Below are 21,363 nucleotides of genomic sequence, written 5' to 3'. Positions count from 1 at the left end.
AATGCATGCCTGTTTAGTGAACAGTATAATGAGCACAAAAAATTACTATGTTAGAGAGTTTTTTGAGATCTGTGTAACTTAAAGTACTTTCCTGATAGCTTGAAAGTGATTTGGTAACATGGTCTAGGAACTGCCAGTAATTTTAAGACTGGTATTCCACTGACTGGAATATTTCCCCCAACAGACTGTAGGCATAGAATTAATTTCATCCAAGATTAGATAGCCTGCAATGTGTACTTCTGCAGAGGGACTGCTTTCTTTATATTCAGTGGACAGGAATATGATAAGAGAAATTCATCTCACATTTTGAAAATTAGGATCTGAATGAAGAGGTTTTTTTTCTCTTCACTGACCATAAAAGGAAGGACAGAATGACAAAGGAATTTGTCAGCAAATATAGAAAGGAAGGACAACTCCTAACAGAATTGAGATAAGAACTGATGCTCATGAGCTAAAAAGTCTAGATTGAGATGTGTAAAACAAGAGTTGTACCTGATTTAGCTCAGGTAGGACAAGGACCTTCAAGAGACACTTTTTAAGGCTGGACATTGTAACAGATGAAATGTAAATGGTTCAAACAGCTCACATGAGCTCACTATCCTCACTTTCTGCTAGTGAAAGCAGTAGAGCAGCACAGAGCTGTTGATTGCCTGTGGTGCTCAGTAATGCACTTTTTCCTTACAGCATAGGTTGAATTCCACATCAGTACAAAAGCTGCTGTGGCTAAGAAATTTTCAAATTATTTATGAAAATCCACACTGAACCTGATTTGCACCGATACATGGATTTCTTTGATCAACCTTTTTAGTTTTTGGGGCTGAGAAGATGCCTGTAAGCAATGTGATGTCCCAGAAATGTGTGGATGACAAGAGTGGTCATTGTCAGCATCAAACTTCCTCATAATAGTTCTCCAACCAATTGTTCTCCTGGATTTAGTTTTTCATGGTTGCAATGGACCCTGCTGGTCACATTTAGGATTGGTCCATTTCAATGGGTTGCCAGTTTTCACAAAATAGTGCAACAAGTTCTTCTGAGGCTGAAGAGCATTATGAATGTGGTCCACATGGGATCAGGAGCTCTCATTTGAAACTGGCTAATGGTTCTCTACACAGGCTGAGGGTTCTGCACATCACCAGGGAAGCAACCTTTGCTTGGTGAGGTGTGACAGTTGCTTGATGCATTGCTTAAATCAAGACCAACTTTACAGTAACTTCACATTCACTCTCCTCAGTGAGCAAATTTAATGCAAATTAGATATTATTTACATTAATATCACAGGAAGACCTTATCCAGAGCAGCAATATGATCTAAAAAATTATACACACATTAGCAAAGTCATTAAGTTATGTCTTTGTTTTAATGAATTTTTTTAAACATTTGTATCATCAGACAAAACATTTAGGTCATGAGAAAATATTTATTTCCAACAGCATGGACTTTGAAAGTTAGTTGGAAGAAGGCATGTTCAATGCTATGATTTTTCCAATGCTGGGTCAGTTGAAATAGTGTGTTGTAGTGCATATATTAACCAGTTACCTTAGGGAGATGCAAAAAGACATAGTGAAGTAGGAGGTGAGTACAAACATCCAAGGCAGTAAAAATGCAGAATACTGACACATGGCTGAAAAATGTACTTTTTGTAATGCTCATTTAGTATCACACAAAACTAGCAACTCACTTTAAAACATTCTTTGTCAGCAACCATACCTCTGACCAAATGAAACTATTAAATTTAATGCAGTCTTTCAGCTGGAAGAGATATTAAGGTCTAACACTTATATCAAATGCTTAGATTTTGTTAGCTTTGCTTGTTATTTAAGATAGTTTCAAGGTACTGCACCGGTATCACATAGTTTGGTTTTTTTTTTTTTCAAATTGACTTGTACAGAAACATGCAAATAGTAATGCATGAGGGTTTTATGTATTTGATTCTAATTGTCTGTATTACTGATAGAGCACACCAAGCTTTTTTTGTTACATTTTATGCTGAACTGTTCCATTTCCACATCTATCAAATGCCATCATGGTGTAATTACTGTGTAAAGCTGAGAAAGTAAGAATGCCTTCACTTAGAACATATATTAATGAAAATAATTATTTTATAGATAGATATATCTATCTACATAGTAATTAAGATTACATGGTATTTTATCAGCATTAAATGTAAGAAAAACCATTCTTCAAACACCCCAAACTAGTAGGAAACCACAGTCAACTGGAACAATACACTCTTAAACCAGTTTTGTATAAGGCTTCAGTTTTCCTGATGAATGGAACTAAATCTTAGTAGGTCTGTATACATTTTAGTAATTATAACCATTTTATGTCACAATATATTCTTAACAAAATAAAAACTCTGGTGTTGTAATTAAAGATAGCAAGTTACCTTCTAGACAAATATGATCTTTTAAAGAGTACGCTGTGTTTAAATATAAGAAGTAGAATTAAGGTGCTTCCATATTTCTGCTTTCATTCTTAAAAAGTACCACAGATAAACAATTGCAATAATTGCTTGCAGATATGCTTTTCTTTGGCTTTTACCATATTTTCAACAGCATCTGATCCCCCGCTGGAAAATTTCTATAATAATTACTTACTTGATTTTGTAAAAATTGCTTTATAAAACTGAATGGAACAAAATGTTGGATGCATTTCCTGTGTACAGCTACACTTTCTTCTCTTCCTTTCAGAATTTCCATTTGCATCAAGCAACAAATGCAAGCAACAATAAATTTAAAGCTAAATTTTTTGCACATTGTAAGGTGGGTAGGACCAGGAGTTACTGACTTAGCAAATTGTCTGTATCCCAACACATTACCATCTAATCTGTCTTGTTTCCCCAACACATACTAACACAATGAAGCTGGACAATGGTTCAACAGCAAGTGCATGTGATAGTTCTGGCAAGACTATTTTTGTTTTGATTAAGCACATATTTCATCTGGGAGGGTTTAGAAAAGCAGGGCCTTTTTCTTCAGGTCATTCCGCTTCCAGAGTGCCAGACGATCAAATTCCTCAATACTCATTTTGAAGACTTCCTGGAACTCTTCAGGGGACAAATGCCTCTTGAAAATGAAAATACAAAAGATATCATTAGGCTTGTCTGTGCACAGGAATATTTCTGCCCTAAGTTTTAAAACCCACCACAAAATAATGCATTAGGGTTTGCATTTAAATTCCAAAATTGTTTCTGGAAAAGATTGCATTGAAATCAAATGAGCTCAGAGTAGCTGGGAAATTAAATTATTGATGGCAGTATGTTTGAAAAACAGTAATATTTTCAATATTTGACCAAGAAGAAGCTGTGGTTTTAGGGGCTCCTGATGACAGAGCACACTGAGACAAATTTAAATTATTCCAGGACTTTAAAGAGATTGATAACAATGTAATTTTAGAGTTGGATTTGTTATGCCTTGATCTTTAATGACAACAGTGGACACCACACTGGTCCACTAATAGCAACCTTGTAACAAAGGAGAGAACATACTGCTAAATTCTGAAATCCAAAATGTGCTTATCCATGGGGAGAGACTCTAGTCAGAAGTTCAGGCTGGATAAAGTAGGGGGTTTTTAAATGTCAAGAAATACACTTCTATTTGATGTTTTCATGCTTTAATATTAAAAGAAAATAAAAAAAGAGATTGAGAAGAAGAGAAGAAATCTAACATAAAGAATTGGAAGGAGGAAGGATAACAAGTCCCTAGCAATTATTAACATCCACACAGAAAAGGTAGAAAAGGTGAACACGTGAATGAATTTGGAAGCAAAATTTCACTTTCCATTTATTAACATAGACTTAACCTTTTTATTGTAATTTACTTAAGGAAACTGAAGAAATTGTAAGAAGTCATTATGTATAATTGCTTTGAATGGCTATCATGGGTCCTTGTTTCTTAAGAAAGGACAGCCTTGGGGTTTTGTTTTTTTCCCTTGAGATTCCACACATTCAGAACAACAGTGACTAAGATCTTGGAACTGAGCCTTCACTCTTCATTTAACAGCTACCCACCATAGGGGCTGCTTGTAACATGGAACAAACACACCATGCATATTTACCAAAGGAAATCATTTTTCACATGAAAATGAGCAACACCTGACAATGTATTTTAGAAACAACTTCTCATTGAGAGAATTTAATTCTGTTAGGCTCAGAAAAAAAAGTAACTTCTCTCTGCATTGGTTTTTAAAGACAATTTTACTGGTAATCCAGTGGACAAATGCACTTAAGATTAACTTTAGCAACTGCCCACAGCAAGGAACATGTCTGTAGGCTGTAGGATTGACAAAGAAGTCTGGATGAGCAAAGTGTGGAATATTTTATTTTATTTTACTTTCTAGATTGTGGGTAAGACTGATGACATCTCCTCACTCAGGAGAAAGCAGTGGCAAGCTGTAGTTCTTACTCAAGGAGGAAAGGAGAAAGCCTATATACCCTTGCAGGTAAAGCTACCTTGCCAACCTTCCAAAACCACAGAAAATTACATAAAACATTAAAACAACTATGTTTTCACCATTTTTCTTTTCCTGAGGTAATTTACACCATGTACTATGAGAAACTGCTGCAATCTCATCAGATCTGTTCCAGTACTGAAGGTCAGTGGAGGAAAACTCAAGGAGCCCTAAGTCATCCCTTTCCTCCAGGGTGCCAAATATTTGCTTCATCTCCCCCTCCTAAGGAAGCTTGCCACTCATCTCAGCCCAAGCTGTGCAATTCCTCCTTCCCTCTCCAATGCTGTACTTTGCCATTTATCCTTTTGCTTTGCCTGAGGCTTAGTGAGCTTTCAATCCACATGCAGCTATCCAAGCCAGAATGAATTAGTTGTGCACTGTGCTCCTCTGCCTGTGCTCAGATGACACCACCTTTGTTCTTTGCATACACTCATCTTCTATTTCTTACACCTAAGTTTCGTATTATAGCACCACCATTTTTTCCCTCCTCACAGAAGGTCTCATTTGGTGCTGTCTGATCCAAAAGGAATTGACATTTTCCAGCCCAGGGACAAAGTGACTGAGATGGGGAAAGCATAAGCTCACTTATTTCCACATCCATTCAATTAGAGAGTTTCTTTGCTTTCAATTTTCTTCCACATATGCCCTCATCTCAAGGACTAACAAATTGACTTCCCATATTGGCAGTTACTTACTCCATCAATGCTTTATCCACATGCAAAAATAATTCTGGTAGGAGGGAACATTTTCCCTTTGGTCTGAACTCTCTTTGAGAATGCCAGCCTGTCCCCAGTGTAACACATTTTCTGTTCTTGTCCCTACATCTTAGAAGCCTTCACCATACCCTTCTTAAGCACCATGGGCTCTGGATTTGGGACTGACCCTAGAAGCAGCAATTAATACTGTCTTCAATTTTGGAATAAAACCTTGGTCCCAGAAAGATGTCATCAAACTGGCAAAGCTTCAGATTAAAGCAATGGAAGTAATCATGGGTTGCAGTTTGATTTATGAGGAAAGACTACAAAGCTTAAGTATGTCTAAGCTCAGCCAGATGATGACTAAGGTAAAATATGGTAATACCTACAAGTACATGAAGGGTCTAGACTCCAGGGGAATACACCAGTCAGAAGTTTATGGTCACACTTTTCCATGTTTATGTGATGCCAAATTTTGCCTGCACTATTGTTGGACTTTCCTAACAGTTTTCCTTAAAGCTTTAAAACCTAGAGCTCTTCACCAATCTATAGGCAGAAAAAAAGCTTTAAAACCTAGAGCTCTTCACCAATCTATAGGCAGAAAAAAAATGCATCAATAGGAAATCCTGGATTGATTCACCTTTCTTTTCAGAATACTGGAATATTAATTTGTCTTAACTGAAGCATCACCTTCTCTCGTTAGTCAAACAAAAGAAGGCAAATTGAAAACTGTGAGCAGGGAATATGAAAGATATTCATCTTGAGCTGTGAGAGAATATGTGTGAAGCTATGCTTTACAAGGCCAAGAACATAATTTCCTTTTTTTTTCAGTAATGGAGCAGCTCAAAATATCCAGCTATGTTAATAATGCATCACTGGGCCATTAAAGGAAGGAATGGCCAAACTCACTAGTAAAAGCAACATTAATTCCTTTTTTTAACTAGAGTTAGCCTTGTTTACATAGGAAGTCTGTGTGTTTTACAGTATGCTAGTAAGTGATTCCTAATTCCCTTTGTGACAGATTGGCCATATTCAGGCAGCTTAACTCAATCTCCTCTGCTCTGCATCCACAGCAAGGTTGGGCACGTTGCAGACACTGAGGAGAGTAGAGAGGACCAACTAAGGTCCTGTCCTGCCCTTACTCTGAACTCAGTGTAAATAAAGTCATTTTGGAAGCTACATAATGATGTTAACATGATGCTACCTGAAAACCTTGCTAAAAGATAAGGGAAGCAGTTTCAAGATGATTTTTCACAATGACTGCTATACTGGACCTCACAGCATCAGAATATCAGCACTTGTGATATAGTTGTCTGATATTTCTACAACAAAAAAGACTATGGCATAATATTGTTTTGATAAATTTTCATTTGTATTAATCTGGGGCTTTTATTAGGATATACAGAACTAAGCAAGGGCTGAGCTAAACCTCTCCAATGCATTGCAACCACTAGAACAGAAAATCATCATCCTCTATGAAACATGAACATCAAATTGAGCAGAACACACATTATGTCATTTTTTACTCTCAGAACAAAGGTAATTAATTGCACATTCAAATACTTGCTCCACAGTGTTATTTCAGAAAGAAGTGGTCCTTTTCACTATAAATTAATAAGGCTTTTGTCTATTTCTGTGACCTGCTGAAAAGCCAGTAATAATTCTAAATAGAGTTATAATCTTTATTTAATTCAATGAGATTTATTTTCCCCATATATAATTTAGTTTTCAATGAAATTCAGAGATGCTCAAAACTAATACACAGTGTCATGGTTTTACCCCAACTGGCAACTGACACAGCCATTTACTCACTCCCCCACTAGTGGGATCAAAGAAAGAATTGGAAGGGTGAAAGCTGGAAAACTCATGTGTTGAGAAGATGACACTTTAATAGGGAAAAATAAAGCCACACACACAAGCAAATCAAAACCAGGAATTAATTCTGTGCTTCCCATGGGCAGGCAGGTGCTCAGCCATCTCCAGGACAGCAGGGCCCATCATGCATAGCAGTTATTTAGGAAGACAAAAACCTCCAAATGTTCCCCTACCCTTCACTTATGTACTGAGCATGATGTCACATGGTCTGGAATATCCCTTTGGTCAGTTTGGGTCCCTGTCCTGGCTGTGTCTCCTCCCAGCCTCCCATTCATTTCCAACTTCCCTGCCAGAGCAGAGTGTGAAAAAGCAGAAAAGGCCTTGGCTCTGTATATAAGCTCTGCTCAGCAATAACAAAAACATCTCTATTTTATAAACCCTGTAGTCAACACAAATCCAAAATACAGCCCCATACCACCCACTGTGAAGAAAATGACCCCAGCCAAAACCAGCATTTAGAAACATGGCATTATATGAATAAGTCACATAAGATCAAACTGCAGTTCAGCTGCAGCCACCCTGCAGTTCATGGTGACCAGGGGCTGCTTCACAAGCATCTCTGTTCTGGGTCAGTAACTGGATGGGAGTCCTCACCTGAAAACCTGCTGATGTAGGAAACTCAGAGGATATCCCACTTCCTCATGAGTCAATACTGAACCTATGAAAGAACTCAGTGGAAATCAAGTAGAAAAATCAAGGTCCTAATTCCTAGAGGAATTTAAAACCTCAGGTTTGTTTCTCTTTTGCTCTTTGTTTTGCTATATTCATGGGAAATGACAGCTGAGCACTACACTGTCTTTGCTTGAATCTGTAGTCATTCTTTCAGCCAGTCTCTCTGAGGCACTATTGTGCACACAGTTTTAAAGAGTGTAATTTTAAGTAGCTGTCTGCTTCAATTTGTTTTATTCAAAGTCCTGCGACACTTCTAACTTCTGATCCACAAAATCCTGAAATAAAAGCTACAGAATCTTCTCCAGAGATTTCAGGATGAGAAATACTCAGAATAAACAGGGACTTATTGAGAAAGGTTTATTCACCTTTTTAAGGTTTATTCAGGTGAGTGTTCATGTAAATAACCAAACCTTAGCTCTTCAAGTTGGTGCACAAGCTTTGCTGGTGAGATACAATCTTTTCCTGCAGTAAGATTCAGGATTGTGGAAGTATCTCAACACTTAGAAAAGAATAGCTTCTTTCCCTCTCCAGTTTGTCTCTTCTTCACTGCCCTTCCACTGCCTTCTCTCATGCCTCTCAAGGTCAGCCCAAATAAAACTCTCAGATGACCCATCAAAATTTGCTGGAATTTTTTTATCTATTGACTTCTGAATCCTCATTTTGCTTTCACAAGGTTTGCACTCTTCACCCCTCTTTCTGTTGCACTGCTGGAGCTCAGCAGGCTTTTCAAAGGTTTCTTCTAAGCCTGCTGCATGGCTAATTACAAAGCTGTAATTAGCCATGTGCCACATTCCCAAGGGAGTATTGAATGTTATGCTCATCTACAGCTTAATTAAGCTTCATGCTCAATAAATATTTGAAACTATTAAGTAATTATGTGATTGGGGAGGGAAAGTTAAGAAATGGCATGAATTGCCACCTAATGAACTTTAAAAGGTATCAAAAGATCAGTAGGGCAGCTCTGGTGATCAGAGGATAAGGCAGCAGGCACCTGCAGTTAGCCCAGATAAGGACAATTAGTGGCAACACAAATAGTTAGAGCCCTGGCACAGCCAAGCCTTGCAGGAGCTGTAGATCCCCCTCCACACAGCAATGTGGGTCCCAGCAAGGTTCCCAGGGAAAGCAGTGGAATAGAAGCAGTGAGGAAAGGAGCCTGAGACCCTTCCCCATGCCCAGATCACCCCAAGCAGCCCTGCAAGGCTCCTGCATCTGTGCCTGTATCTCATCCAGCATTTCAGGGTACCATGAAGTCTCTCAGAGAAGCTGCATTCCACTCAGCACTACCAGTACAATCTAACCTCCTGGGAAATACCACAAGGCACACACAAAATCTTCAGTAGGAAGATTGTACAGTCAGTATTTTTCCCAGCAGAGTCATCCATAAAGGTACAAAAAGCTGGGATGATGTATATCTCTCAGGTATATAAATATATTATCTAAGTAACATGCACACAGAACATCTCTGATGATAATCTATGTCACTATCCTGTTATTCAAACAAGCTTTTTCATTACTGACATTGACATAAGTCATTGCCTCCAGCTGATGGCTGATAAAAATTTTGGTATAATTAAGAAAATAATTCATACATAAAAAGAAAACTTGGAATCAATAATAAATTATGAAAATATAAAAAAGAGAATGCATTTTAAAAAGTTCATTTATTTTAGGCACAAAACCCCTTATTCTTAAAGCAGATTTCCAGTTTCCCTTAGTTTGGATTTAGTGCACCTGTAATATAAATATTCCTCATCTAATCTCTGTTCACTCCTACAGTGTTTCCACTCACATAGAAATTACTTTTCACATCATATCACATCAATTCTAATGTGTATTTCCATTTTATAATGGCTCCTTTTGTAAAAAGCTTTGAAATCTGATATAAACATGCTTCACTGATCACAACACAAGCATATGCCTGGAATGAGAAACACCACACATGTATTTCTCAAGTTAAACAGTGTGAAGTAGTTCTGCTGAAGTCAGTGACCCACACTTTACCACCCCAGGTTATGAGCTTTATTGTGAAGTGAGCCTGTAGCTTCAAACCCAGCCCCAAACTGCAAACTGTAAAACACACAGCATTCCAGTTTTGCCCTTGTTTTCCCCATCTGAGCTCCAGAGGAGCTGGGACACACCATGCTATTTGTATAAATGACATCCAGGAGCCTGGGCTCTTAATTCAGGCTCAGTTACTGGAAACAAGTCCTAAAATGCTTGGAGCCCAAATGGCTGGAACCCAGGGTGATGTTGAATGAAAACTAGTGGAAAAAATGTTATCCCTAAAGCAAATCCAGACAAGCAGTTCCAGGAGGAAAAGCATGTTTGACTTAAGAGAGTGCTCTGTTCAAATAAGACCACACCCATGTTTAAATCTCTCATTTCTGTTTATAAGAGAACAAGGTAGCAAATTAAAGTTTGCTACTTAACATTCCTGAGTACTTTTTCCTTGTCTCAGTTAAACAAAGAATGAACAGGCTCAAACAAAAAGTGGAATTATTTACTTTCTACTGCATTTGATAGGCATGAATGAATAATGCTTTTAAGCCTTGACATTCAAAAGAAATAGCTAGAAAAACTAAGATACATTAAGATAAGGAAATCAAATGAAAACACTAAAATATGGTTTCCAAATGGAAGATTCTAACTATATTGACTTTCAAAACTACTAGTCCGTGACCAGAAAAGAAATCTTATACTCAGTGATGAAAGCAGCTGCATTATGAGAAAAAAATAAAAATCTAAGCAGTTGGGCATGAACTATCAATTTAAATGTGCAAGCCCTGAAGCACACTGTTGTGACTGAAAGAGGCAAACAATATCCAACCTAAGATAAAAGTATCAAGTGCATGCTGTTAGGAGCCCAGGGCTCAAATGACAAAGGTATTCAAGTACTTAAAAGAAGTTCAAAATATTTGAAAGTGTTTGTAAGCCCAACTTCCTTTGAGAAGCAGCAGGTAAGGAATGTGCCAATGTGTACCATCCAAAGGTGATGTCTTAGTCCTGAAAACTCAGAACTTACATTGTCCAAAATGGGGAACTTTGGACTGGACACTTATATTTTAACTATTGCATTAGAAAAACCCCAAAAAAACAAAAACAAACAAACAAAAAAAAAACCCCAAACCTGGTAAAAAGTTCCAAGATAATCTAAATTGTCTATATATTTTTTTTAAATGCTATTGCAGCAAACTCACCAAATAATCATGTTTCGTAATTATACTGTATCTTCACAGAATACCAATCTAGGCAAATTAGAGATTTACAGAGGTCTTCAAAGCAGGGCCAGTTTTAAAGACCATGAAGACCATAAAGATAAAACAGACCATGTTCCTCAAGACTTTGTCCAGCTGTGTCCTGCAAACCTGCAGGGGTAGAGACTCCACAGCCTCTTGGGCAAACTGTTCACTGCACTACTCTTCCAGTGAGGAATGCTCCCCTCATATCCAATTGTAATTTCCTTTTCTGAAACTTGTGACTGCTGCCTCTTGACTTTCCAGTGCCACCTTCAGGGAAGGGTATGTCCTGCCCTACAAACCCTTTACTACGAAGGTGAGCTGCTGACTCATTTTCAGCTTGTTTTCCATCAGCATCACCATGTACTTCTCCTCAGAGCTGTTCCCCCCATCTTGCTCTGATGAATAGCATTTCTTGGTCACAAATGCAAGAACGTGGATTTATTTTCACTGAATTGCATGAAGTGTCAGCCATTCCTGCAGCCTGGCCAGGTCTCTGACCACAGACTCTGCTCACCTGAGCATCAGCTGCAGTTCCCTCGAGTTCATGTTATCTGCAACACTGTGAGGGTGCAACTCCTCTTCTACACCAGGTTGTATAACCCACCCCTGTGTTACTGCTTTGCCGTTCTGCAGTGTTATGTGAATGAACTTGTTCTCCACCATTTCCTGCTAAAATAGCTCATGGGAATGCTGCTCTGTTCATCTAATGTTACAATAAACAGCACTGTGGTAGAGAGAAACTCCTAAAAAAATTCCTTGGCCAAATCCTTATCTACTGTAAATTCCTTGCATTTCTAACCAGCTTATACAAAAGTGAGATCCAGACTATTTATTCAAAAACCAAACTGCCAGTAATATATTTAAAAACCAGCAGGCTGCTAATTATAACCAGTTCTTGGTGCTGCATGCATTAGTTCACTGTTGGCACAAATATCTCCTTGGAAGAGCACAAGGAGCTGGGTACTGTCTCACTGCTGAGTTAAGACAGGAAAACAAAAACATGCTGAGTGTTTTTATGCTTAGTTACATGTACTTTTGAGGAAAGAATGACCATTACTTGAATGCATCTATTACCAGTTGAGCCTTCCTAATCTCTAGATACCCCTTGAGCTTAGAAAAATATGCATTTTGACAGGAAAGTATTTTTTGTAATCCTTAAAATAAAATTTCTTGCACAACAGTGTAATCTAAAAAATACTCACAATGGGAGTGAAGTTAGGAAAACATTGCCACCCATTAAACCCCCACCCTCCTGTGATCCTGAACATTAGCCAAGGTTTTGTTGTAGCCTCCCTTAGTTTGACCCCAGGAGCTAATACCATTGACTTGAGTTCACTTTTCATGAGGAACACTCAGTATAAGAGACTTTCCTTGGAAAAGTGAATGATAGACAAACAATAGTGCCCCTTCCATGACATCTCTGATGGATCACACAAGTTCACAACAAACTGTTTCACAAAGAGCAGGCTGCTTCAAGTGAAATTGTGAGACAGCTGTTAAATAAATCTACCTCATGTAAATTTAGTCAACCTTCTTGCTCCTAAGTGGACCAGGAAACCAGAAACATCACATGTGTGAGAGAGATTCTGTTAACACCAGACACATTTCAGGTTTGACAGCTGATATGAAGTACAGAAAGTCTAGGTCTCCTTTCACTGACACCACCTGTACCCTGGCCACAGCCATCACACCAGGAACTTGCTCTGATCTGCAGCAGCAACAGTAAGGTGAGGCTTCAGCTCACACAAATAATCAGAATAAAACTGGTGTATTAGAACATAGATTTTTTCTTAGGAGATTTTCCTAGATATATGACTCTAGAGCCTGGATAATACATGGACTTAGTGCTGCTACCATTTCCATAGGCAAAATCCAGCCCTTTCACAAGTGACATTGGATGTACAGGATGGAAACAGAACATCAGCTGGAAACCAACTCAGATTGGAAAGAGCACTTGCCTCTTATGGATCCCAAGCACTGTATCACACCCTCTAGCAAGTGTGAAATTGACCTCAAGAAAGGGTGAAATACAACCTTGGTACATGCTTTCAGTATTCCCAGTGCTATCCTCAAAAGCTTGAAGATAGCAAGATATGTTAAGTGGGCCTTGTACTAAGAGACAATTGTCTGTATCCACATTTCTAAGCCTGGTTTTATTCTGTCTATAAACCCACACAATCCTGGGCTCCCCCAGTCCTGGGTCCTGCCAAGCCTGAAATCTGCTGAGTGCACAAGTCAATAATTAGGTTACTATCTTCTACTTCTGCCACAAAAGGGAAATAATGATAAGCTGCTTTTCTATGCAAAGCTACTTATTTCCAGGAATTCTGTAATGCAGAAAGGGTCAGGAAAGAGGGGAAGAGGCTGACAGGGAAGGCAATGCTTTGTGCCTGTCACTCAATGCTGCATGTGGTTTGAATGTGTGGATGAGCAGCTGCTTCTGTTCTTACAGTAGTTACAGTGCTATTAAAATTCTGCTAATTCAATTGTTTAAAAAACTACCAATCTGTATTAAATGTAAAACAGCCGACAAAGGATTGTTCCTACAGACACATGTGTTTAGCATAGTGCAGCAATCAGCAGGATTGGCCTGGTCCCCTCACTGCTTTTCTGGTGCAGGTTTGGAGCATATCTTGTTTATTGTTCTTTTTTGCAAACCTCTGTTGAGATCTTTGAAGTGGTTGGGCTCCTTGAGCCAACAGGCCCTGTGCTGCACCTGGTGTGAGGCAGACTGAGCAGCTCCAAAGTTAAACAAACAGCAATCCCAGCTGAGGATGGTGTATGAGTTACAGATAATGGCAGCCAGGGCAGGCAAGATCCATCCAAAGCAAACTACAAGTTGTCTTAAAAAAGCAATTTAGAGCTGCATTTGCTATTCAGACCAGTCTGCTGTGTTTAAACAAAGACTCTACTCTTTAACACACACAAACACACATATGTGTACATATGAAAGAGTCCTTTACAGGATATGTCCAGAGGAGCATCCCTCCAACTCCCTCCTCCTTTTTCCAGACTAATCATGCTTTTCAGTATTGCTACCATACCTTGCTATAAACCACACCTAAAGCAGCACATAATTTAGGCTCTCTTTTCCTTACAATCAAATCTACTTGTTGGGAAATCCAGTGACAAGCACACTCAAATATTCATGAGCATAGAACCAATTTCAAAACATACTACACGTATGCAAATTTGGGAAATTAATTGTTTTTAAAAATTGATCTTTAATGAGGAACTTTCTGCTCCTTCAAAGTTTCTCTTATTTTTTTTGTTTTAAAAGTGATTTTTCTTTCTTCTTTTCTTGTCATATTATCATGTTCAAAATACAGTAAATATATTAAAATATGAATCTCCCTAAAAGCCCAATATTTTTATCACATATTTTTTATTGAGCTGTCTCTTTTTCTTAATAGTAGTTCACAGAAAGATAGGTTAGTTAAGGTGAGTCTTTATTCAGTCCTGTAATTGATCAGTCAAAAAAATAAACCTTGGGAATTTTGCTTGAACATCAACTTCAGGGTTTGATCTTTGGAAACTCAGCTTTCTCTTATGATAAATTATATCTGCATTTCTCTACCTTAAGTGAGATATGGATGGTACATCAAAGCTGTAGTAGAGTGACCACAGATCACACAGCCAAAGGAGAGGCTGAATAAGACAATGGACCAAACATAGGTCCATGTGTTTTCAGGATAAATGGAGTATTTTTGTAGCATTTAGGTTATTCTATGAGGATGTTTGTTATATGAATTCATACCAAAACAAACTCCACATTTTCCCACTACTCACCTGAACTTCTAATACCCAGGAAAATCACCCAAAACTGATGGGTTTCATCTGTATCTTTGTAGAACACCATTTGGTCAGGCATTTGCCAGGTTTCTTGCAATTTTTTAATTAAATTGTCTACATACTGACTTTAAAAAAAAAAATATATATAATACAAAATGTTATTCCTCTCTTCTCTGTTGATATTACTGAGGCACAGGGATATCCAGCATATAAGCAAACAGGAGAAATGCTTGCAAAACTGTCAAGCAAATATCAATCCTACCTCCAGCCTGGTCCTGTCCACATCCTTAGGCAATTTCACACGAACTCGGTTTGTTACAATAAGTGTTTCATAAGGATAAATCTGTTAAAAAGACAAGAGCATATGAACTCTAGCTGAATCCAGTTCTGAGGCATGGAAATGGTGGTGTGGGGAACTTACTAAAAAATGGTACATACTTGCATCCTGATTTGACATATATGTCACTGGGACAAAAATTAACAAAATAAAATAAAGGAAAGGAACCCATGTAACCTTGCTAGGAAGTGCTGAATCTGATTGTTCTTCCAGTGTTGGAAAAGCCCTTCTTACCTTGTATTCTGCAAAAGAATGAGAACAGGTTCACAGTTTAGAATTTATAGCTGTCTTTGTGTCACCACAATGAACATTTAGGTACAACACAAATATGCTATGCTACTACATTTCTCTCTTCTCAGCAGCTGTTAAATAACTGCATGCATAGTAAGAGTTTGACCCCCATGCCTTGAATGCCTATAACACTGTCTATTACCAAAGAAATTGTCCTGGAAATCAAAGGCTTATTACAGAAAATCCATCTCCCGATGCCATTGGGTTACACGGTGAGTATGGCTGGCAAAATTGGGTATCTCTTTTTACAGGAGGCAGAGTTAAGTCAGTCTGTCATCCAAAACTCCTGCCCTTATTGTTCTTTACTGAAAATAGTTAAAATATAAAATATATGGATTATTAAAGGCATGTCAGTTTGGAAACATATATGAAAACCACTGAGATAATACAATATTACAAGATGCTGACACCCTGCACTTGGGCTGACTGCTGTGGGAATAACAATAGGGAAGAAAAGATGATTTGGGGATGTGGTAACAATGACTCCTGGATCTATACTAGCACAAGGGAATTCTAGTTAGGTCAGTGTATGACTATATGACTACCACAATATTATCTATTCACAATGGTGATTAAATGTGACCAGGATAGCCAAAATGTTTTCAGAGACCTCTTTATGGTCTAAAATTAAATCAGAGATTGAATCTACTTTTCAAAACCTGTACTTTAACCTATTCAAAAATAGAGACAAAGACTTTTATCAACACAGAGTCTTGAAATGGAGCATTATAGTAAGATTTTTTTAAAATGAATTAAAAAAAATTTTCAGCTCTTTTGAAACTTCCCACCCAAGATCCACATTAAGTGCACAGTTGACTTACAACTTCAATAAAAGACAACACTGCAAATAAATTCTACTTTTTGAACTCTGCACATTTTAATCACACTCTAGCATAACCAGGAAGCACAATGGACTTTTTCCAACCAGACATGAAGGAATGATTATCTTAAATTTCCCCCTGTCTTTGATATGAGACCAACACCACAAGGCTGTTGCCACATATCAAGGATCCTGCTATTGACTCAGCCTGGCTGCACCACCCTATGATGCAAGACTTCTATCAGGCCTTTAGGTTGGGCCAAGTGAAAAGGAGATTCTCTGTGATAAACATGATGCTGAGCTGTGTCTCTGGCTAGTCATTATTATGTGAACTACAGGAAAAGCTCAGAATAGTAACATGTATGGCAATATGTTGACTAAAATCCTCAAAGGGTGAAAAGACAAGGGGAGTGGAAATGATATTGCAAAAATCATGTACCTTTCATCCCCCAGCTTGCCTCCTGGTCCGTTTCATATTGGCCCATAGTTTCAGGCTGACAGAGAAAGAAAGAAGCAATGTAGCAGCAAAATACACAAAACCCCCACTCTGAACATTATTGAGAGAAAAAAGAAAGACATAGAACCAAAATAGAACCTTGCATGAGAGAAAGAGAAATAAGTCTCGTTCAAAGTTGACCTAATTACTCAAGTTAGCAAGGTAACACTGAAACTGTCACTTTTCTGTGATGCTGATGTGTTACTGCCATCATCACAAATCACTTCTGCTGCACTGCAACTTTTCTCCTTCTGCCTTCTGCTTCACACTGCTGATGCCACTGACCAGGGAGACATCTACATGTGCCATATGTGCTTTGTTTGAACCACTGTCTTCTTCCTTTGCTGACAAATGCTATGATGAAAAACAGTACAGGAAATCAGAAAAGCACTATTACATGATTTTTTTTCCCCAAGTCTCATTTTTGCCCACTAGTGTATCAATGGTGTGCACAGCTATGCCCACAATAACCTGCAAAGCTACTTGTTGTTTGCTTTTGGAGTTTTATTTATGCAGCACTAGGATGGTTGATTAAAAATAACAAACCACAATCCAAACAGAGGACATCCATTCTGAGAGGAATTTTGGCCTCTAGGATTTGACCATGAGCAACCTTTTCAACTCTTATACAGGTTTAGGATTCTTTATATGGGACAGATGCTGCCATCTGCTGCTTTCCCATCACATTGCAAGGCATCCTCATCTCTGGGAAGCCTTGGGATGGTTTTGGTGCCTCACCAGTGCAGTGGCTGGGCACTAATCAATGTCTTGCTCACTTCAGCCTACTGGCAACACCTATTCTGAAAAGTCAGAAAAACTTTTCTGGACTCATAGGTGGGATTATTTTCATATGGACCCTTGAAAATTCCTAAACATTATGTGATAAAATTTCAGTGTCATTCCTTTCTTCAGAGAAGAATTCAAGAAACCAGTGTCATTCCTTTCTTCAGAGAATAATTCAAGAAACCAGGTGTTGAAGCAACACAGGCATAATTAGTCCTGTAATATTAACTCAAAAGGGGTGGACATTTCAGCAGCTACCAAAAAATCCATTTAGCTACTCCTTGACAATTTCTTTCTTGTAAGTCCTTCCATATGACTCTCAGTTTGACTCTTGTCCCTGGGAAAGTTTAATCTTCCTCGTGTGGTTTTGCAGGTTTCACATCTTCCTTTGGAGAAAGCAGGGAATTTGAAGGAGGTCCTCTCCATGCAATTTGGACAAATCAATTCTTCAAAACCGAGGTGCACATGCATCTATGTATTGACAGCTCATGACTATAAACCATAGTGGTTTTTCACCTTATAGTATAAGCCATGAACTGAGAATCCATAATGCTAGATGCCAGAGAGAGAGAGAGGCCACATTTTCAAAGCTTCCTTTATATTAAAGACTAATAAAAGTTGCAAAAAGGATTAAAAAAAATAATTCCTAGTCTCTTCTGATCATAATTTTGTTAGACAATTTTCTTTCTAGATTGCTGCTTGTCATTCAATTTTCATTGACACCTCCCTGCCTTAAAATGACAATGGCTGTGTGTGAATACACATACCACACACTGACACACATTCATGCTAGAAAGAAACAGAGACAGTTCAAGGAATGCAATGGATGTGAGCTGTTCCACCTTTGCTCTAAGATCATTACTTGCCTAATTATAGGCCTGTCTCCATCATTAATTCAAGCTATCCTATAATTAATATGTGCAGCCTTACATTTTAGATCTTGGTAAGATTCCCAATGCTCACAATGCACACAATTAAAAGAAGACTCAATCAGTCTTACTCTTTCAGAGAGACAAACTGTAACTCATAGGAAATAAATCTGTCAGACAGGGCTGGCAGCCAAAACACCTTTGAAGTGTTATTACTGTGTAGATTTTCAACTAGTTACTGAGTTGTCTATTTATGAGTCCTTATTTCCTGGAGAATGTATTTAAATGTGTACCTACCTGATGTAAGCCATTCTTTCCATAGCCAGGTAGAGAAGCAGACTTAGAATATGGAAATCCTGTAAAAGACATAATATACAGCTATATTTTTTGCAATTCTATTGCAGCCTACTAAAACAGGGAATCCAAGAAAACATCCAGAAACAGCAACTACAAGATCAATGCAAATATTCTAACAATGAGATGAAATATAACTGACCTATGCTCATCTTTTCTCCATATTTCATGCACAAGAACATGTGTAACAATATCCAGAAAGAGCAGCATGCCAGGGGCACAACGTGGAGGGAATTGTGGGGCTTATGGAAGCCTCCTGCACCTATGTGAGGCAAAGCTTGTGATTTGAGAGATTGTGAAATCTCTGCCTTTAAACTTGGTGTTAAATCATGACTTGAAATTGGGATTAAAGGGATTTATATCATCACTTATGAAAGTGTTGTATGAGTTCTGGGTTATGGTTTCTTTTCTTAAAAAAGATGGGCTGATACCCACTTAAAAAAATAAAAACCTTTTTTTTTTCTTTCCATAAAACTTCTCTTGGGAAAAAGCAAAAATGAAGATATATCAGTGGATAAAGTAAATCAGTCAGAGTATATATACCCACGTGAAAGAAAGTTTGAAGATGGAGAAAATTGGCAAAGTGGTGTTACCATGAATAAATGATGTAACATAGTGATGAAACTGTGTGTGGTTATTATGACACAACTGAAATGTTTTAATTTTAGGACTCTAATAAGAAAGTTTAAAGGTCAAACAGTAGAAGAACAACCACATGTATAACAATAATTTCTCATTCCACTATAGGAAATTCTGAAAAACTGCTGCAAAAAAACGCTACAGAAATAAGGTAGCTAAAAGAACTGAATATACAATACTTCTTTCTGTCAAAATTGTTAGCAGTATGTGTCCAGAGAGGAATGCAGGAAGGGAGTCCAGACCCCACTGGATTAATAAATACCCTAAGGAGATTATTAGGAATAAACACAGAGAAAGAAAAAAACAAAAGATGGATCAGCAGAGAACTCAAAATGTGCTGAGATAAACTGAAAACTGCCAGAAGTCAAGCTGAGTTAAACACTGAAAATGATATTAAAACAAATATCAAAAGTTTTTCCAGCTATCCAAATAAAAAGAGAACAAGAAAAGAAGAAATGGGATCACGGAGAGTTGCACTGTGTCAGTACTCAGCACTCAGCAAAGGTGAAAGACAACCCAGGGCTCGAGCACTGAAGGAATACTTCATCCATGGAACAGAAAGTGGAGTACTGAGCAAGGATGAAAAGATAATGGAGTAAGGGTAGGCCAGTGAATCACTGTGATGATGGAAAAAAAAATTCAAAGCACCTAATGTACTTAAACAGGGAGCAATAAGCTCATATTGAATAGCAAGCCAAATACCTCTTACCATTACAAATGAGCAACTACAGCTTTTATATTTAAGAGAGGGAAAAAAAAAACCCCAAAATAAAAAAACTTTAATTGCCTGTTATGTGAATGGCAGTGCCACCAGAGAGCAGAGTGCAACACCTGTGCAACAGAATGCTGTATCTGCAGCAAAGCTGTCCTCTCTGCTCCTGCCTGGAAAAGCTGCTGTTGGACACCAGTGTGGGGATCAACCTCTTGGCCTTTTGGCCACAGAGAAGATGGGCCAGTGAGTTTTGTTCTGTCACTAAATAATACTCAGTCACTGAGAAACAATGCCCAAGGTAAGGACATTTTGGCAGCACAGACACCCAGTCAGGTGCTGCCAGGCTGAGCCATGCCCGTGAGGCCACCTTGGAGAACCAGAGTGCAGAGCAGAGCCTGAACAGCCCAAACCTCACAGCAGTGAGACCACTGACCCCTGCAACCTCCCTCTGCAGTCAGCACTGTCTGAACATCAGCCCCCCTCTGCTGGGCACAGCTCCTGCTTTGACCAGTACAACATTCACCCCAATCTGAAGCTGCCCCTCAGCACATCATGGGCAGCAGGGGTTACATGCCTTCCTAAATGTCTGCTTTCCTAAACACACAGCACTTAAAATCATGAATTATGGTAAATGATTAACTACTACACATCTACATATACAGAAACAAGACCCATTTTCACAAGTGGGTGTAAGGAGTTACAAGCTCCACTCTTCCTGCAGACTGCACAAGCCTCACATTTGTGCTGTGCTGTCAGTTGTCTTCTTCTGGGCTTTCAAGTAATGTCATGTGGCAAAACGTTTTCTAGAGCAAAACAACCCTTGTCTGGTTTGCTCAGAGGCTGGGCAGAAAAATGCAGGGCTTTTTGCTCAGTATATCTGGAAACATGACTACCAATTCACAGCCTGATAACTCCTTCCACTCTGCATGTAACCACTTGGCACCAAACCTATACCTAACAAATTTATTTTCTTTGATAATCACTGACTATGCAACAGGGATGGGGCTGAAAGCCAGAGTTCTCAAGCATCAGTGCAAAAGGTAGAGATGCCACTCTTCTGTGGCCAATGGGGGCCATATGACAGATTATAAATACTCAGAACTAAATAGGGAAACACTGAATAGAGAAGGAATTACTTAGGATGTCCACAGGTATTAAAACATTCAGGTAAAGAAATAAAACCATAATGAAAGGAAAAACGTAAACTTCAGGAAGATAAAACTTCCTCAATGTCATTTCTGTGTAGCTGCCAATTGTGTAATGGAGTCAACTTTCATAAGGGACAGAAAATGTTGATAAAAAGCAATGGAAAATGAACTATAGAACCAAAATTGCACAAA

At 38.4% G+C, this 21,363-nt stretch overlaps 1 protein-coding gene across 11 annotated transcripts in view; it reads right to left on the bottom strand.

The window, feature by feature from the left end:
- Positions 1-1,338: 1,338 nt before the first annotated feature.
- Positions 1,339-21,363, bottom strand: part of ABLIM2 (actin binding LIM protein family member 2) — a 125,793-nt gene continuing 105,768 nt past the window's right edge. For 10 of the 11 annotated variants that reach the window (XM_079305328.1, XM_079305329.1, XM_079305334.1 and 7 more), the window contains 5 exons: positions 18,616-18,674; positions 16,610-16,664; positions 15,237-15,301; positions 14,985-15,065; positions 1,339-3,065 (listed from right to left, as the gene is read on the bottom strand). In XM_079305328.1, coding sequence (XP_079161454.1) covers positions 2,952-3,065; positions 14,985-15,065; positions 15,237-15,301; positions 16,610-16,664; positions 18,616-18,674 — 374 coding nt within the window. In that variant the 3' untranslated portion in view covers positions 1,339-2,951. Of the gene's footprint in view, positions 3,066-14,984; positions 15,066-15,236; positions 15,302-16,609; positions 16,665-18,615; positions 18,675-21,363 lie in introns of those variants that run through there. The other variant, XR_013774211.1, reaches the window with a different exon arrangement.

The sequence above is a fragment of the Erithacus rubecula genome, assembly GCF_903797595.1.
Source record: "Erithacus rubecula genome assembly, chromosome: 5".
Lineage (NCBI taxonomy): Eukaryota > Metazoa > Chordata > Aves > Passeriformes > Muscicapidae > Erithacus > Erithacus rubecula.
This window is presented reverse-complemented; position numbering and strand designations above follow the sequence as displayed.